Source organism: Bombina bombina, chromosome 3 (assembly GCF_027579735.1).
Source record: "Bombina bombina isolate aBomBom1 chromosome 3, aBomBom1.pri, whole genome shotgun sequence".
Taxonomy (NCBI): Eukaryota; Metazoa; Chordata; class Amphibia; order Anura; family Bombinatoridae; genus Bombina; species Bombina bombina.
The window spans coordinates 1,133,778,324-1,133,795,288 of record NC_069501.1 but is presented as its reverse complement, the minus strand read 5'-3'; the positions used below and the strand labels follow the sequence as shown (position 1 = coordinate 1,133,795,288).

The 16,965-nt window shown below is 38.3% G+C and overlaps 1 protein-coding gene across 5 annotated transcripts in view; it reads left to right on the top strand.

Annotated features, from left to right (window-relative positions):
• SGCG (sarcoglycan gamma) overlaps nt 1-16,965 on the top strand; it is a 456,939-nt gene that overhangs the window by 290,917 nt on the left and 149,057 nt on the right. For all 5 annotated transcript variants that reach the window (XM_053708512.1, XM_053708511.1, XM_053708514.1 and 2 more), the window contains exon 4: nt 3,429-3,516. In XM_053708512.1, the coding sequence (XP_053564487.1) occupies nt 3,429-3,516 (88 nt within the window). The remainder of the gene's footprint in view (nt 1-3,428; nt 3,517-16,965) is intronic.

Below are 16,965 nucleotides of genomic sequence, written 5' to 3'. Positions count from 1 at the left end.
GTCGCAGAGACTCCTAAAAAGTCTAACAAATTTAACAGAGTATTTGATGTCACTCCTACATCTGTAGAGGTATTTCCAGTTTCAGATTGTATGTCGGACATTATTGCTCAGGTATGGGAGAAACCGGGGATTCCTTTCTCCCCGTCCCCTGTTTTTAAGAAGATGTTTCCTGTTGCTGACTCTGTGCGTGACTCGTGGCGCACCATGCCTAAGTTAGAGGGCGATAAATCCACTCTAGCCAAGAGAACTACTATCCCCCTTGACGATAGTTCCTCTTTCAAGGATCCTATGGATAAGAAGCTGGAAGCTTATTTAAGAAAGATGTATATTCACTAGGGTTTACAATGGCAACCAGTTGCAAGTATTTTTACGGTTGCGGGTGCAGCCTCTTATTGCTGTAACTCCCTATTGACCTAATTTCAGAGGAGACTACCATAGAGGAGATCCAGGATAGGATCAAAGCTCTAAAGTTGACTAATACTTTTATCTGTGATGCCAGCATGCAAGTTGTTAGGCTGGGAGCCAACATTTCTAGCTTTGTGGTTCTAGCTCGCAGAGCTCTGTGGCTAAAATCTTGGTCTGCGGATGTAACATCCATGTCCAAACTTCTGTCTTTGACTTTTAAGGGCAAGACTTTATTTGGTCCTGGTCTAGCCAAGATCATTTCAAAAGTTACTGGTGGAAAGGGATCATTCCTACCTCAAGAAAAAAAGGCTAGACCTAAGGGTTGCTAGAATTCAAATTTTCGTTACTTTCACAACTTCAAGGGACAAAAGTCTTCCTCTTCCAGCTTGACCCCAATTGTGTTTGGTCCAGTTTATCCAATTCTAGTTGGACAACATCACCTTGGTGGCGTGTATCAACCACCAGGGATGAACTTGGAGTTCCTTAGCTGTGAAGGAGTTGACTCGCATATTCCAGTGGGCGGAGTCTCATGATTGTCTCCTCTCTGCAATCCACATCCCAGGGGTGGACAACTGGGAAGCAGATTTTCTGAGCAGACAGACCTTTCACCCTGAGGAGAAGGCTCTCCATCCGGAAGTATTCACAATGATAAACCTCAGGTGGGGGGTTCCGGAGCTGGATTTGATGGCTGCTTGTCTAAATGCCAAGCTTCCAAGGTACGGGTCAAGATCAAGGGTTCCTTAAGCAGCTATGATAGACGCACTGGAGGTTCCTTGGAACTTCAGCCTTGCGTACCTTTTTCCTCAGTTTGCTCTCCTTCCTGGAGTAATTGCTCGTATCAAACAAGAGAGGGCGTCAGTGAGTCTAATCGCCCTTGCGTGGCCTTGCAGGATCTGGTTTGCAGATCTGGTGAAGATGTCATCTCTTCCCCCTTGAAGGTTGCCCTTGAAGAAGCACCTTCTACTTCAGGGTCCATTTCTCCACCCAAATCTAGATTCTCTAAAGCTGACTGCTTGGAGATCGAACGTCTAGTCTTGGCTAGGTGTGTTTTATTCAGAGAAAGTCATTGATACCATGCTTCAGGCTCGTAAACCTGTTACTCGCAAGATTTATCATAAGGTGTGGCGTAAATACCTTTACTGGTGCAAATCGAAGGGTTTCTCTTGGAGCCGGGTAAGGGTTCTCCGAATTTTGTCTTTTTTTCAGGATGGCCTGGAGAAAGGTTTGTCAGTCAGTACTCTGAAGGGTCACATTTCTGCACTGTCTATTCTTTTGCACAAATGTCTGGCAAATCTGCCAGACGTTCAATCTTTTGTGCAGGTCTTGGTCAGAATCAGACCTGTGTTTAAACCTTTTGCTCCTCCTTGGAGCCTTAATCTTGTTCTTAAAGTTCTGCAGCAGGCTCCATTTGAGCCTATGCATGCAGTTGATGTTAAGTTGTTATCTTGGAAAGTTTTGTTTCTCCTTGCTATTTCTTCTGCTTGCAGAGTTTCAGAGCTTTCGGCTCTGCAGTATGATTCACCTTACCTTATTTTTCATGAGGATAAGGCGGTTCTTCATACTTGGGATTTATTCGTACAAGGTAGTATCGGATCACAATATCAATCAGGAAATTGTTGTTCATTCGTTTTCTCCTAATTCTTATTCTCTGAAGGAACGCCTGTCTAAAGTTTCACCTTCAAGCAACTAAAGATTTTCAGCAATCAACTGCCCTGTTCGTTGTTTTCTCTGGTAAGCGTAAGGGTCAGAAGGCTACTTCTACTACTCTTTCTCTCTGGTTGAGAAGTGTTATCCGGTTAGCTTATGAGACAGCTGGACAACAGCCGCCTGAGAGAATTATGGCTCATTCCACTAGTCCTGTCTCTTCTTCTTGAGCCTTCAAAAATTAAGCTTATGTAGAACAAATCTGCAAGGTGGCCACTTGGTCCCCATTGCATACTTTTTCAAAATTCTACAAATTTGATACTTTTGCCTTGACTGAGGCTTCCTTTGGGAGAAGCGTTCTTCAAGCGGTGGTGCCTTCTGTTTAGGTTCGCCTGTCTTGTTCTCCGTCCCTTCCATTCTGTGTCATCTAGCTTGGGTATTGGTTCCCACTAGTAATTGGAATGGATTTATGGACTCTCCATGCCATTGGAAAGAAAACAAAATTTATGCTTACCTGATAAATTTTCTTTCCTGGCATAGAGAGTCCACGACATGCCCTTAATTTGAGTTGACTTTTTTTTTTATAAACCTCAGGCACCTCTATACTCTTGTGTCATCTTCTCTTTCCATTTTCCTTCGACTGAATGACTGGGGATTATGGGAAGTAGGAGTGATACTTAACAGCTCTGCTGCGTTGTTCTTTGCTGCCTCCTGGTGGCCAGGAGTTGAATCTCCACTAGTAATTGGAATGGATATGTGGACTCTCCATGCCAGGAAAGAAAGAAATTTAGCAGGTAAGCATAATTTTTTTTTTTTCATCATTGTATCTTTAAATTGTATTTAGTAATACTGTAAGAAATACACTTTGGGTTTTTTAGGCAACTCATTTGCTTTATATTAAAGGGATACTAAAGCCAAATTTTTTCTTTAATGATTCAGATAGAACATGCAATTTTTAGCAACTTTCTAATTTACTCCTATTATCAATTTTTCTTCATTCTCTTGCTATCTTTATTTGAAAAAGAAGGCATCTAAGCTAAGGAGCCAGCCAATTTTTGGTTCAGAAACCTGGAAAGCACTTGTTTATTGGTGCTGTCCAATCAGCAAGGACAACCAAGGTTGTGAACCAAAAATGGGCCGGCTTCTAAACTTACATTCTTGCTTTTCAAATAAAGATAACAAGAGAATGAAGAAAAATTGATAATAGGAATAAATTAGAAAGTTGATTAAAATTGCATGCTCTATCTGAATGATGAAAGAAAAAAATTGGGTTCAGTGTCCCTTTAATGATTTAATAGATACACCTCTGGTTTTGTTTATGCCTGGTAAAATTAATACAACTTGCTGAATTTTACCATCTAATATTTTGTCTTATACAGGATAATTCCCTTCTTTTGCACTCTTCACAAAATGTGACTGTAAATGCCCGTAATGCTGATGGTCAGATAACTGGCAGATTAACAGTAGGTGAGTCAAGTCAACACTTTTATATTTCCTATTTTTCTTTTTGTTTTATATTTCCTATAACTTTTTTTTCCGAATCAAAATATTGTTGTGCGGTTTACAGGACAACAATAATGTGCACCTGTGTATTGCTTGCCAGTTGTTTTGTATATGTGGTGTTGTAGCAGAAACCTTAAAGAAGCACCAGTGTGATGTAATACACAAAAGATACAATTTTAGGCCTAAATTTATCAAAGAACGTGTAAATAAAAGTGTAATTTTTAAAGGATGTCTGCCTCAATTTGTGTCAAAGCAACATGAATTCCAGCTCGCCATTCAAATTTATCAACAAATAATGGGTCTCATTTAACAGACAAACGGACAAGTTTTCTAGCTAAGGAAAAGCTAAGCTGTTCGTCTGCTGCCCGCATTTATTATTGCACAAGAAAATGAGCAAGTCAGCACCCCAACGGCACCAAATGAGCTTACGTTGCTAAAAGGGACATGAACCCCTAATTTTTCTTTCATGATTTAGATATAACATCAACATGCAATGTAAAAACAACTTTCCAAAGTAATAAACAAAGTTCATGCACTGTGTAGTAATAAAAAAATATGAACTAACGCATTTCGGCAAAATAAGCCGTAATCATGGGATCCTAACCCCTTCTCATTAGGGGTGTGTTTATAAAGCTAAAAACATGAACCCGTTAGTTGCTAGCATTATGAGATACCTATATCTTTAAAGGTATTTTCAATAAAATTATTTTTATTACTACACAGTGCATGGACTTGTTTCATTGCATTGGAGTGCAGGGACTCCATGTCCCATAATGCATGATGCTGACACTATACCTGGCCTCTGATGATGAGGTAGTGGGAGAATCAGCTGCTTTTCTGAATACAGTGTGCCTCAGGATCTTTACATTTAAAGCTAACATTTGGCAGACATAGGAGGGTAAGGCGGCTTACTAGAAGGTAATCGTTTATAGTGGGGATTTGTGTTTTTGGTGTTCTGTGATTTCGGAGACCACTGAAGATGGAGTAAAGAGTTGGGAATGGATGATACCACGGTGACTTTCCACAACAAAGTGTTGAGATAGGCTGGGAGTTTAAGCCATAGCACACCAAGGAAGAAGTAAATAAAAACGCTTGCCCCAAGCTCTTGTCGAGTTACTGAAGTCACGGGCTGGGAGTGGAAATTGTCCACAGTGCCCTTCCAGCACTTAGTATAAGTTTGGTGAGCGACATTGTTTCATTGATTTATCTTACCTTTTTTTCTGTATTCTCTCAAGTGCAAGCTACCCATCATGTATATTATCTTTTACTACAAGGATTATGTTGGTGTATATGACCTTATTACTCAAGAGTGACACTTGGGACATAAAGTCTTATTTGCTTTTATTAATTTTCCAATGTACTTATATTATCTGTTGCTTCATTCTTTTGGTATTCTTTGCTCAAAAGCATGACTATGTAGGCACAGGAGTAGCAATGTTCTACTGGGAGCTAGCTGCTGATTGGTAGCTGAATATGTATGACTCTTGTCAGTGGCTTATCCAAGGTGTTCAGCTAGCTCCGAGTGTTGCAATGCTGCTCTTTCAACAAATGATACAAAGAGAATTAAACAAATCTAGAAATAGAAACAAATTGGAAAGTTGATTAAAATTGCATGCCCTATCTCAGTGTTTCCCAACCGCGGACCTCAAGTACCCCCAACAGTCCTGGTTTTCATTATAAATGAACCAGTGCACAGGCGAACTAATCAGCTGATCAGTAACCAATCTGCTCTCATCCATAAGCTGATTATTTCACCTGTGCTCTAGTTCAGCTATAATGAAAACCAGGCTTGTTGGGGGTACTTGAGGACCGCGGTTGGGAAACACTGCCCTATCTGAATAGTTAAATAATTTTTTCGGTTTCATTTTCCTTTAAAAAATAGAGCAATATGTGTATTTTACAATTCTGAAATACCCAGCCTTAAAGGGACAGTCTACAATAGAATTGTTATTGTTTTAAAAGATAGATAATCCCTTTATTACCCATTCCCCAGTTTTGCATAAACAACACAGTTATATTAATATACTTTTCACCTCTTGGATTACCTTGTATGTAAGAACTTTCTTCCAGTGCCCTGATCACTTGACGGTCTGTGACTGTTTATTATCTATTGTCTTGCAGTTAGCATTGTGTTGTGCTGAATCTTAAATAACCCCCTGTGCCTGAACACAGTGTTATCTATATAGCCCACGTGTACTTTTTGTCTTTGTGTTGAAAAGGAATTTAAAATGCCTGTGATTAGAGGCAGCCTTCAAGGGCTTAGAAATTAGCACATGAGTCTGCCTAGGTTTAGTTTCAACTAAGAATACCAAGAGAAAAAAGCAAATTTGATGATAAAAGTAAATTGGAAAGTTGATTAAAATTACAAGTCCTATCTGAATAATGAAAGTTTAATTTTGACTAGACTGTCCCTTTAAATAAGGGTAATTGTAAAATCTTAGAGACATATACCCTCACCTTACACAAGTGAATACATTACAATTATAATATTATATTATCATAGTATTATTATATTAAAAAGAACAATATGTATAGTCCATACAATAAGTAGTGACATCAAACATTTATAGCCCAGTGGTAATACCAGACCTATAATATAATAAAATGCACACAAGAGATGTTTGTAAAAAAATAAATAAATATCAGTTTCAGGTTCGGAGAGACTTTGCATATTAAAGAAAGATAAAAACATTGGCCAGTAATGATGTGGGTTTGCTGTCACCTTAAAGGGACACTCAATCAAAATTAAACTTTCATTATTCAGATAGAGCATGCCATTTTAAACAACTTTCCAATTTATTTCTATTAGCAAAATGTGCACAGTCTTTTTATATTTAAACTTTTTGAGTCACCAGCTCCTACTGAGCATGTGCAAGAATAAGTGTGTATGCATTTGTGAATGGCTGATGGCTTTCACATGGTACGTGTATTCATTTGTGATTGGCTGATGGCTGTCACGTGGTACAGGGGGAGTGGAAAAAGACATAACTTTTTAAATTGTTAGAAAAAAAATCTACTCATTTGAAGTTCAGACTAAGTGCTATTGCATTTTCTTGTTATCTTGCATTTGTTGATTATGCAAATCTACTGTGTTGACTGGTCCTTTAAGAGACTTTGATATCAAATACCATATGTGTATACCTAGTTACATACACAGTGATAGTGAGGCAAACCTATTGTTAGCATTGTTATAGTGAATCAAATAGCAAAGTGTTTGTTGAGCACTAGAATAGGTCTACAACTCATATGTGTTCCTGATATTTCCTTCTATTATCAGATTTGCTTCAGTCTCTTGGTATCCTTTGTCAAAGGAGCAGCAATGCCCTACTGGAAACTAGCTAAACAATTCAGGTGACCCAATGACAAGAGACCTGTTTGTGCAGCCACCAATCAGCAGCTAGCTCCCAGTAACTGCTCCTTAGCCTACCTAGGTATGCTTTTCAACAAAAGAACAAGGCAAAATTAGATAATAGAAGTAAATTTGAAAGCTGTTTAAAGTGGTTTGCTCTACCTGAATCATGAAAGTTTAATTTTGATTTTTACTGTCCCTTAAAGGTCAGATTTCCAGTAAGCCAAGTGAAAGTCAAACAGTGTGACACAGACTGGGTGGGGTCTGTTAGAGAAAGGGGAAAAAAAAAGAAAACTGGGAATAGGATTTGGAAAAACAGAGACTGAAAAATGAATAGTAAAGATGAAAATAAGTTAAGAAATCAGAATGGATGAGATAATGGAAATATAAAGATGATAAAGCTACAACAAAAATAGTAAAACAAAAAGGTAGAATGTCACAAACAAACATAATAGATACAGACAGGGGGATACATTCAGTGTATTGAGTAAAATTACACTTTTTAGTTAGTTAAGACATTAGATTTGTAGATAAAATCACCAAATGATTAAATACATTTAGCCTAACAATCTTTTTTATGAGAGGGAGGTACAATACAGTGAGTTATATGACTTTTTAGAAAATGATAAAATATATTTAATGGGACCTTCTTAAGAAAATATGATATTGTATATCCCTTTTTAGATGTGTACTCTGGAGTGCATACTGTCTACTGTAATGTTAAGGGGAGGCAGAATAATAGGTTGGGGCTGTATTCATGGTTTGGTCTAGGTCCCTTAGTTCCAGTGAAGGGTCAACTTGATACTAAAGGGTACAAAGATATTTTAGACAATTGTGTGCTTCAAGAATTGTGGCAGCAGTTAGGGAAGACCCCTTACTGTTCATGCATGATATAAATTTATATATAATAGTCCCTGAAACATCATTACAATTTGACACTATTGATATCTAATATTCTGTGAGTGCATTTACTTTGTTGGATATTTGCTTAATTTTTGCAACCAGTGGTTGTATCAGGAGGGTGAATTCACTTTTGGCAGTTTTTTGTGTGTATGTATACATTAGCGCTGCGGAATCTGTTGGCGCTCTACAAATAACTGATAATAATAATTATATATATAGTCCACTCAATGTTTAAGTGATGGTAAATCCTAGCGTTTGTGAAATGCTAGGTTATACCAGTGGAGCAAATACAGGGGACTTTCAGTCATGAGGTATAAAAGTACCTTTATTTGCTTCTCAGGCAGCCCACAGCAGAACGCTATTTGTTGTGAGGTGACGTTTCCACCTCTTAGGCAATAGCGATGTGGGCCAGCTGGTGCCAAGGATTTACCATCACTTTAAACATAGGAAAAAAGTCAAATTTCTAAGTTATCCGCTGCAATTTCTAAGTTGTCCAGGACTAGTGAACCACTGGAAACTACAAGCCCTGTATGTATATGTGTAACTTGCTACTAAGTATTACCATGGAGTTCCTGTTAAACAGCTTCACAGGCATCTGCAAAGTTGGGGAGGAGGTCATCAATAAGTGGTAGGTAATCACACAACAATCATAAAACATATGGTTTACACCAATCACAAACCAAAACACTCTTCATATGAAAAATTTAATTCCATTCTATTAATTATTGATTGCTATAACAGTGTGAATCACATATCCACTGTATGAGACGCTAGCACCACAGCTTAGCACTAAAGTTAGGTTAATTACCTTTTTTTGTTTTTTAAAAAAGGTGAGTTCCATCTTTCTGTCCGAGGGGCTATCAAATGGTCGTTGTACCAATGGCTGATACCAGCATATGTAACAAAATCCATATACAGAGGGATATAAGACCTCACATTTAAAGAGGAAAACTTGTCTTCAAATACAATGCAACGTTTAATAACAATAGCAAAGACCTTACAATATTTCAAGTAGATCTTAACCAGCCCCTCCCATAAACATAGAAATAAGCCATAAGACCACATAAAGCTCACTTGCTTGAAGTTGAAACAAATGTAGTGTAGAGTGGGTTGACTGGCAGTATGTAAGAAAGTTAACATGAAGTTTGTAATAAGTGAGAATACAAGAGGAATATATATGCATCCACCAATCAGCAGCTAACTCCCAGTAGTGCATTGCTGCTCCTGAGCCTTACTAGGTGTGTTTTTACAACAAAGGATACTAAGACAACAAAGCAAATTAGGCAATGGAAGTAAACTGGAATGCTGTTTAAAATCGCATGCTCTGAATCAGAAAATGTTAATTTAAAGCAAAATTGACCATCACTTTAAATGATAAGGAAATTATTGTATCAATATTCAAAATATGCACTGTTCCATATTTCCTAAATTCCTCTTAAAGGGACATAACATAACAAAAATACTGGAGAACACCATGGCATCTATTTATCAAGCTGTCAACTTACCTGCATTTGACGGCACCAATACGCTCGCCTAAGATCGCCTAACATCGCTGCTGCGAACCTGAATACGTTCTCCAAAATGATCAAAAAAGCTGTCAAAAAGCCACGCACCAAGTACGGTGCGATGAGCAGCGGACTGTTGTTAACTAACAGTCATCGATCTCGATGCTCTTCGGCTTTTTCCCAGCTTTATTGGTCCCCTGTCACTAAACACCCACACTATACTATACTGTTTACCCCCTATACCACTGCTCCCGGAGCCCACTGCAACTCTAATAAATGTATTAACCCCTAAACTGCCGCTCCCGGAGCCCACCGCAACTTTAATAAATGTATAAACCCCTAAACCACCGCTCCCAGACCCTGCCGCACCTATTAACCCCTAATCTATTATTATTATACTTATTAACCCCTAATCTGCCACCCCCTACACCGCCGCCATCTACATTATATTTATTAACCCCTAATCTGCCCCCCCTATACCGCCGCCACTATATTAAATTTATTAACCCCTAAACCTAAGTCTAACCCCAACCCTAACACCCCCTAACGTAAATATAATTTAAATAATTCTAAATAAATATTCCTAGCATTAAATAAATTATTCCTATTTAAAACTAAATACTTACCTATAAAATAAACCCTAAGATAGCTACAATATAACTAATAGTTACATTGTAGCTATCTTGGGGTTTATTTTTATTTTACAGGCAAGTTTGTATTTATTTTAACTAGGTACAATAGTTATTAAATAGTTATTAACTATTTAATAACTGCCTAGCTAAAATAAATACAAAGTTACCTGTAAAATACAACCTAACCTAAGTTACAATTACACCTAACACTACACTATAATTAAATTAATTCCCTAAATTAACTACAATTAAATAAAATTAAATAAAATTATCTAAAGTACAAAACCCCCCCACTAAATTACAGAAAATAATAAACAAATTACAAGATTTTTAAACTAATTACACCTATTCTAATCCCCCTAACAAAATAAAAAAGCCCCCCCCAAAATAAAAAAAACCCCTACCCTACACTAAATTACAAGTAGCCCTTAAAAGGGCCTTTTGCAGGGCATTGCCCCAAAGTAGTCAGCTCTTTTACCTGTAAAAAATTTTTACAAACCCCCCCAACATTAAAACCCACCACCCACACAACCAACCCTACTCTAAAACCCACCCAATCCCCCCTTAAAAAAACCTAACACTAACCCCTTGAAGATCACCCTACCGTGAGAAGTCTTCACCCAACCGGGCCGAAGTCCTCAACAAAGGCGGGCGAAGTGGTCCTCCAGACGGGCAGAAGTCTTCATCCAAGCCGGGCAGAAGAGGTCCTCCAGATGGGCAGAAGTTTTCATTCAGACGGCATCTTCTATCTTCATCCAACCGGAGCGGGTCCATCTTCAAGACATCTGACGTGGAGCATCCTCTTCATCCGGAGTCTTCTTGAACAATGACGGGTCCTTTAAGTGAAGTCATCCAAGATGGTGTCCCTTCAATTCCGATTGGCTGATAGAATTCTATCAGCCAATCGGAATTAAGGTAGGAAAAATCCTATTGGTTGATGCAATCAGCCAATAGAATTGAACTTCAATCCTATTGGCTGTTCCAATCAGCCAATAGAATGTGAGCTCAATCCTATTGGCTGATTGGATCAGCCAATAGGATTGAACTTCAATCCTATTGGCTGATTGCATCAGCCAATAAGATTTTTTCTACCTTAATTCCGATTTGCTGATAGAATACTTTATTTAGTTGTGGCGGGGTCCGTGAGCAGCGGTTTAGGGGTTAATAAGTTTATTAGAGTGGCGGTGGGCTCCGGGAGCGGCGGTTTACTTTTTTTAGTTGCGGCGGGGTCCATGAGCGGCGGTTTAAGGGTTAATAATTTATTAGAGTGGCGGTGGGCTCCGGGAGCGGCGGCTTAGGGGTTAATAAGTATAATGTAGGTGGCGGCGGTGTAGGGGGGGCAGATTAGGGGTGTTTAGATTCGGGGTACATGTTAGGGTGTTAGGTGTAAACGTTCCCATAGGAATCAATGGGATATCGGGCAGCAGCGAACATAAGCTTTCACTGCTTTCATACTCCCATTGATTCTTATGGCATCCGCCCCCTCCAGGGCAGCGGATTGATAACCTGATACCGGAATAGTGCCGAGCGTACCTGGTAGACATCTGATAACTAGCAAAAGTAGTCAGATTGTGCCAAATTTGCATTCGGAACATCTGTAATGACGTAAGCATCGATCTGTGTCGGACTGAGTCTGGCGGATCGTATGTTACGTCACAAAATTCTACTTTTGCCGGTCTGTAGGGTTTGATAACTAAGGGGAATCAGGCTCGCCACAAATACGCTGCAGAATTCCAGCGTATTTGCGGTTGAAAGCTTGATAAATAGATGCCCATATGTTTACATTACATGGATTATTTAATTGAGAACATATGAAAAAAAATATCTTTCCTGTTAGGCACCAGCTCAAAGTTATATTAAGAAAGGGAGCACAAATACAATTCTGTAAAAAAAAATTATATTATTAATGGATCAAATCTGAGGCAGATCACAAAGAACTATATTCATATCCTGTTGGAGTTTTAAAGGGACGGTCTACTCCAGAATTGTTATTGTCTAGAAAGATAGATAATCCTTTTATTACCCATTCCCCAACACTGTTATATTAATACACTTTTTACCTCTGTGATTACCTTGTATCTAAGCCTCTACAGACTGCCCCCTTATTTTAGTTCTTTTGACAGACTTGTATTTCAGCCACTCAGTGCTGACTCCTAGGTAACTCCATGGGAGTGAGCACAATGTTAACTGTATGGCACACATGAACTAGCATTCTCTAGCCGTAAAAAAACTGTCAAATTGCACTGAGATAAGAGGCAGTGTTCAAGGGCTTAGAAATTAGCATATGACCCTACCTAGGTTTAACTTTCAACAAAGAATACTAAGAGAACCAAGCAAATTTGATGATAAAATTAAATTGGAACGTTTTTTTAAAATTGCAAGCCCTATCTGAAGCATGAACGTTTAATTTTGACTAGACTGTCTTTTTAAAATATAAATTCAATATAAGGTATTTTTTGTGATTCCTGCACATTTTCAGAAGAGTATTTTATTGGATTTAAAATGTAAACATATTGCCACATAATTTAAAGGGACACTGAACCCAATTGTTTTCTTTCGTGATTCAGATAGAGAATGACATTTTAAGCATCTTTCTAATTTACTCCTATTATCAAATTGTCTTCATTCTCTTGGTATCTTTATTTGAAATGCAAGAATGTAAGTTTAGATGCCGGCCCATTTTTGGTGAACAACCTGGGTTGTCCTTGCTGATTCATCCACCAATAAAAAAGTGCTGTCCAGAGTACTGAACCTAAAAAAAAGCTTAGATGCCTTCTTTTTCAAATAAAGCTAGCAATTGAACGAAGAAAAATTGATAATAGGAGTAAATTAGAAAGTTGCTTAAAATTGCATGCTCTATCTGAATCATGAAAGAAAAAATTTGGGTTCAGTGCCCCTTTAAATTTAAAAGTTTTTTTTATTTTATCTTAAATCCTTATAAATGTATAACATTAACTGCAGTTCCTCTCAAGATATTATATTTATTTATATAGGTCTTTAGATTTACCAAACATTTATTTCAAATAGCCCTTAATTCAGTTAAGCACAATATTTGGCTGATCAGTAATGAAGCATGTTTAAAGTAGAAAGGTTTTTTCTTTTCTTTTAATGAAACACCCTTAAAGGGACATTAAACCCAAAAATGTTCTTTTATGATTCAGATAGAGAATACAATTTTAAACAACTTTCATATTTACTTCTTTTATTTAATTTGCTTCCTTCTCTTGCTATCCTTTGCTGAAAGGTTTATCTAGGCAAGCTCAGGAGCAGCAAAGAACCTAGGTTCGCTGCATATAAATATTGATTTTCATTGGCTCACCCATCTGTTCAGTTAGAAACTAGTAGTGCATTGCTGCCCCTTCAACAAATGATACCAAGAAAATAAAACAAATTACATAATAGAAGTAAATTAGAAAGTTGTTTAAAATTGTATTCTCTATCTGAATCATTAAAGAAAAAATTTGGGTTTCATGTCCCTTTGAGCAAGGTTTGCAAACTTGACTTAATGATTAAGATCATCTAATTAGGTTTCTTTCCTCTATGATTCTCAAATGAGCATCATTTAAAATTCATCTTCTCAAATAGCTTGTTCTGATTTCTAGTCAGTGAACGACTGACTAGTGTTTTTCTTTTAAGGGGGGTTGAGAACTTTCTGCTACAAAACTATTCTTTGTGGCTTGATTAATGTGTAGCTGGTTCATTAGAACCAATAATTTAATACAGAGTGATTAGGAAAGCAACATTTCTAACTTGATTGAATTAAAAAGTTATTAAACAATCCAGTTATGAAAAGTTCATTATGAACAATTTACAAAAAGTGACACAAATGGATTTTAACACTGTGAAGAGATTTCTTTGTGCGGTGACTATTTAGATATTATGCATATTAAATATATTTCACAATAGAAAATACTAGATTAATAGGTTGGCTTTCCTTATAAGCTATTTTTAACCTTTCCATTGCAAGTTTAAATACTAATTTATTAAAAGCCTGATATTCAAAACCTTGCCACTCATGCAAGATGATTTAATTTAATATCGCAAATTATGCGCTGGTATTTACAAGTGAGATGCGATACAAACGCAGCCTCGTGTTTGCATTTCACGGAAGCATTGCACTCGCGAGAGCGTGCTTTCATAGGCTCCAACGGGAGCCTCGTTTTCATGCATTCAGACACGGCATGAGAACTAGCGCAGCAAAGGGGGTAAGTTGAACAACGATGGGCAGCAAATATAAATATATACGTATGTATCTGAATATATACATACAGGGAGTGCAGAATTATTAGGCAAATGAGTATTTTGACCACATCATCCTCTTTATGCATGTTGTCTTACTCCAAGTTATATAGGCTCGAAAGCCTACTACCAATTAAGCATATTAGGTGATGTGCATCTCTGTAATGAGAAGGGGTGTGGTCTAATGACATCAACACCCTATATCAGGTGTGCATAATTATTAGGCAACTTCCTTTCCTTTGGCAAAATGGGTCAAAAGAAGGACTTGACAGGCTCAGAAAAGTCAAAAATAGTGAGATATCTTGCAGAGGGATGCAGCACTCTTAAAATTGCAAAGCTTCTGAAGCGTGATCATCAAACAATCAAGCGTTTCATTCAAAATAGTCAACAGGGTCGCAAGAAGCATGTGGAAAATCCAAGGCGCAAAATAACTGCCCATGAACTGAGAAAAGTCAAGCGTGCAGCTGCCAAGATGCCACTTGCCACCAGTTTGGCCATATTTCAGAGCTGCAACATCACTGGAGTGCCCAAAAGCACAAGGTGTGCAATACTCAGAGACATGGCCAAGGTAAGAAAGGCTGAAAGACGACCACCACTGAACAAGACACACAAGCTGAAACATCAAGACTGGGCCAAGAAATATCTCAAGACTGATTTTTCTAAGGTTTTATGGACTGATGAAATGAGAGTGAGTCTTGATGGGCCAGATGGATGGGCCCGTGGCTGGATTGGTAAAGGGCAGAGAGCTCCAGTCCGACTCAGACGCCAGCAAGGTGGAGGTGGAGTACTGGTTTGGGCTGGTATCATCAAAGATGAGCTTGTGGGGCCTTTTCGGGTTGAGGATGGAGTCAAGCTCAACTCCCAGTCCTACTGCCAGTTTCTGGAAGACACCTTCTTCAAGCAGTGGTACAGGAAGAAGTCTGCATCCTTCAAGAAAAACATGATTTTCATGCAGGACAATGCTCCATGACACGCGTCCAAGTACTCCACAGCGTGGCTGGCAAGAAAGGGTATAAAAGAAGAAAATCTAATGACATGGCCTCCTTGTTCACCTTATCTGAACCCCATTGAGAACCTGTGGTCCATCATCAAATGTGAGATTTACAAGGAGGGAAAACAGAACACCTTTCTGAACAGTGTCTAGGAGGCTGTGGTTGCTGCTGCATGCAATGTTGATGGTGAACAGATCAAAACACTGACAGAATCCATGGATGGCAGGCTTTTGAGTGTCCTTGCAAAGAAAGGTGGCTATATTGGTCACTGATTTGTTTTTGTTTTGTTTTTGAATGTCAGAAATGTATATTTGTGAATGTTGAGATTTTATATTGGTTTCACTGGTAAAAATAAATAATTGAAATGGGTATATATTTGTTTTTTGTTAAGTTGCCTAATAATTATGCACAGTAATAGTCACCTGCACACACAGATATCCCCCTAAAATAGCTATAACTAAAAACAAACTAAAAACTACTTCCAAAACTATTCAGCTTTGATATTAATGAGTTTTTTGGGTTCATTGAGAACATGGTTGTTGTTCAATAATAAAATTAATCCTCAAAAATACAACTTGCCTAATAATTCTGCACTCCCTGTATATATTTATTTGTTAATATGTTTATATACAAACATATTAACACATATGTATATAAGCATATATATCTATTTACACAGTCCCTATAGACTGCATCGTAAAGGCACTTTTCAGTGCCGTTTTTTTTTCTAACACCCTACACCCGCCAACTTTAGCCCCCAAAAACTGCTTCTTTTTTTTTTAAGGCACTACACATTTTATTTCGGGAGGCAATTGGCTGACATCTGGTTAATTTTTTTTGATTGATAATTGCTACCACAAGCTCACAGCTTGTAATGGCTGGTTATTTATCGTGCCCGTAAACGGGCGAATTTGCCCATTTGCGGGCGCGTGATAAATTAGCACTCCACTTGTAATCTAGCCCTTTATGTGAAACAGAGACTCCTAGATTACAATACAAGGTCTAAAAAAAAAATACTAAAGAGTTTGCATGATTTTTCTCCGTGCTGGTGAAGTTTTGAATATCAGGACCATGATGTCCTGATAAACTACTTAAACTTTCCTAATAAAATGTAGCTTGAAACAACAACATGATATATGCCAGACCAGATCCCCGTTTGAATATACTTATTTGTAAAGATCCTATATAACTGAAAGTTTTCAGTCTAATTTAATTTTCTGGATGTGGATACAGACTCTAGAACTTTTAGAACCACATATTCACAATGGTTATGCACAAGCTTCAGATGTCTTACCTGCTGGTCACTATAAGGAGCCATGCTTTCCTCATTTGCTCTCTCTCCCCCCTCTCTTTTGCTCTCTCTCCCCCCTCTCTTTTGCTCTCTCTCCCCCCCTCTCTTTTGCTCTCTCTCCCCCCCCCCCTCTCTTTTGCGCCCACTCTCCCCCTCTCTTTTGCTCTCTCTCTCCCCCCTCTTTTGGTCTCTCTCCCCCTCTATTTTGCTTTCTCTGCCCCCTCTCCCCTGCTCTCTCTCCCCCATCTCCCCTCTCTTTTGCTCTCTCTCTCTCCCCCTCTCTTTTACTCTCTCTCTCCCCTCTCTTTTGCTCTCTCTCTGCCCTCTCTTTTGCTCTCTCCCCTCTCTTTTGTTCTCTCTCTCCCCTCTCTTTTTCTCTCTCCCCCTCTCTTTTGCTCTCTCCCTCCTCTCTTTTTGCTCTCTCCCCCTCTCTCTTTTGCTCTCTTTCTACCCTCTCTTTTGCTCTCCCCTCTCATGTTCTCTCTTTCTCTCCTCTCTATTT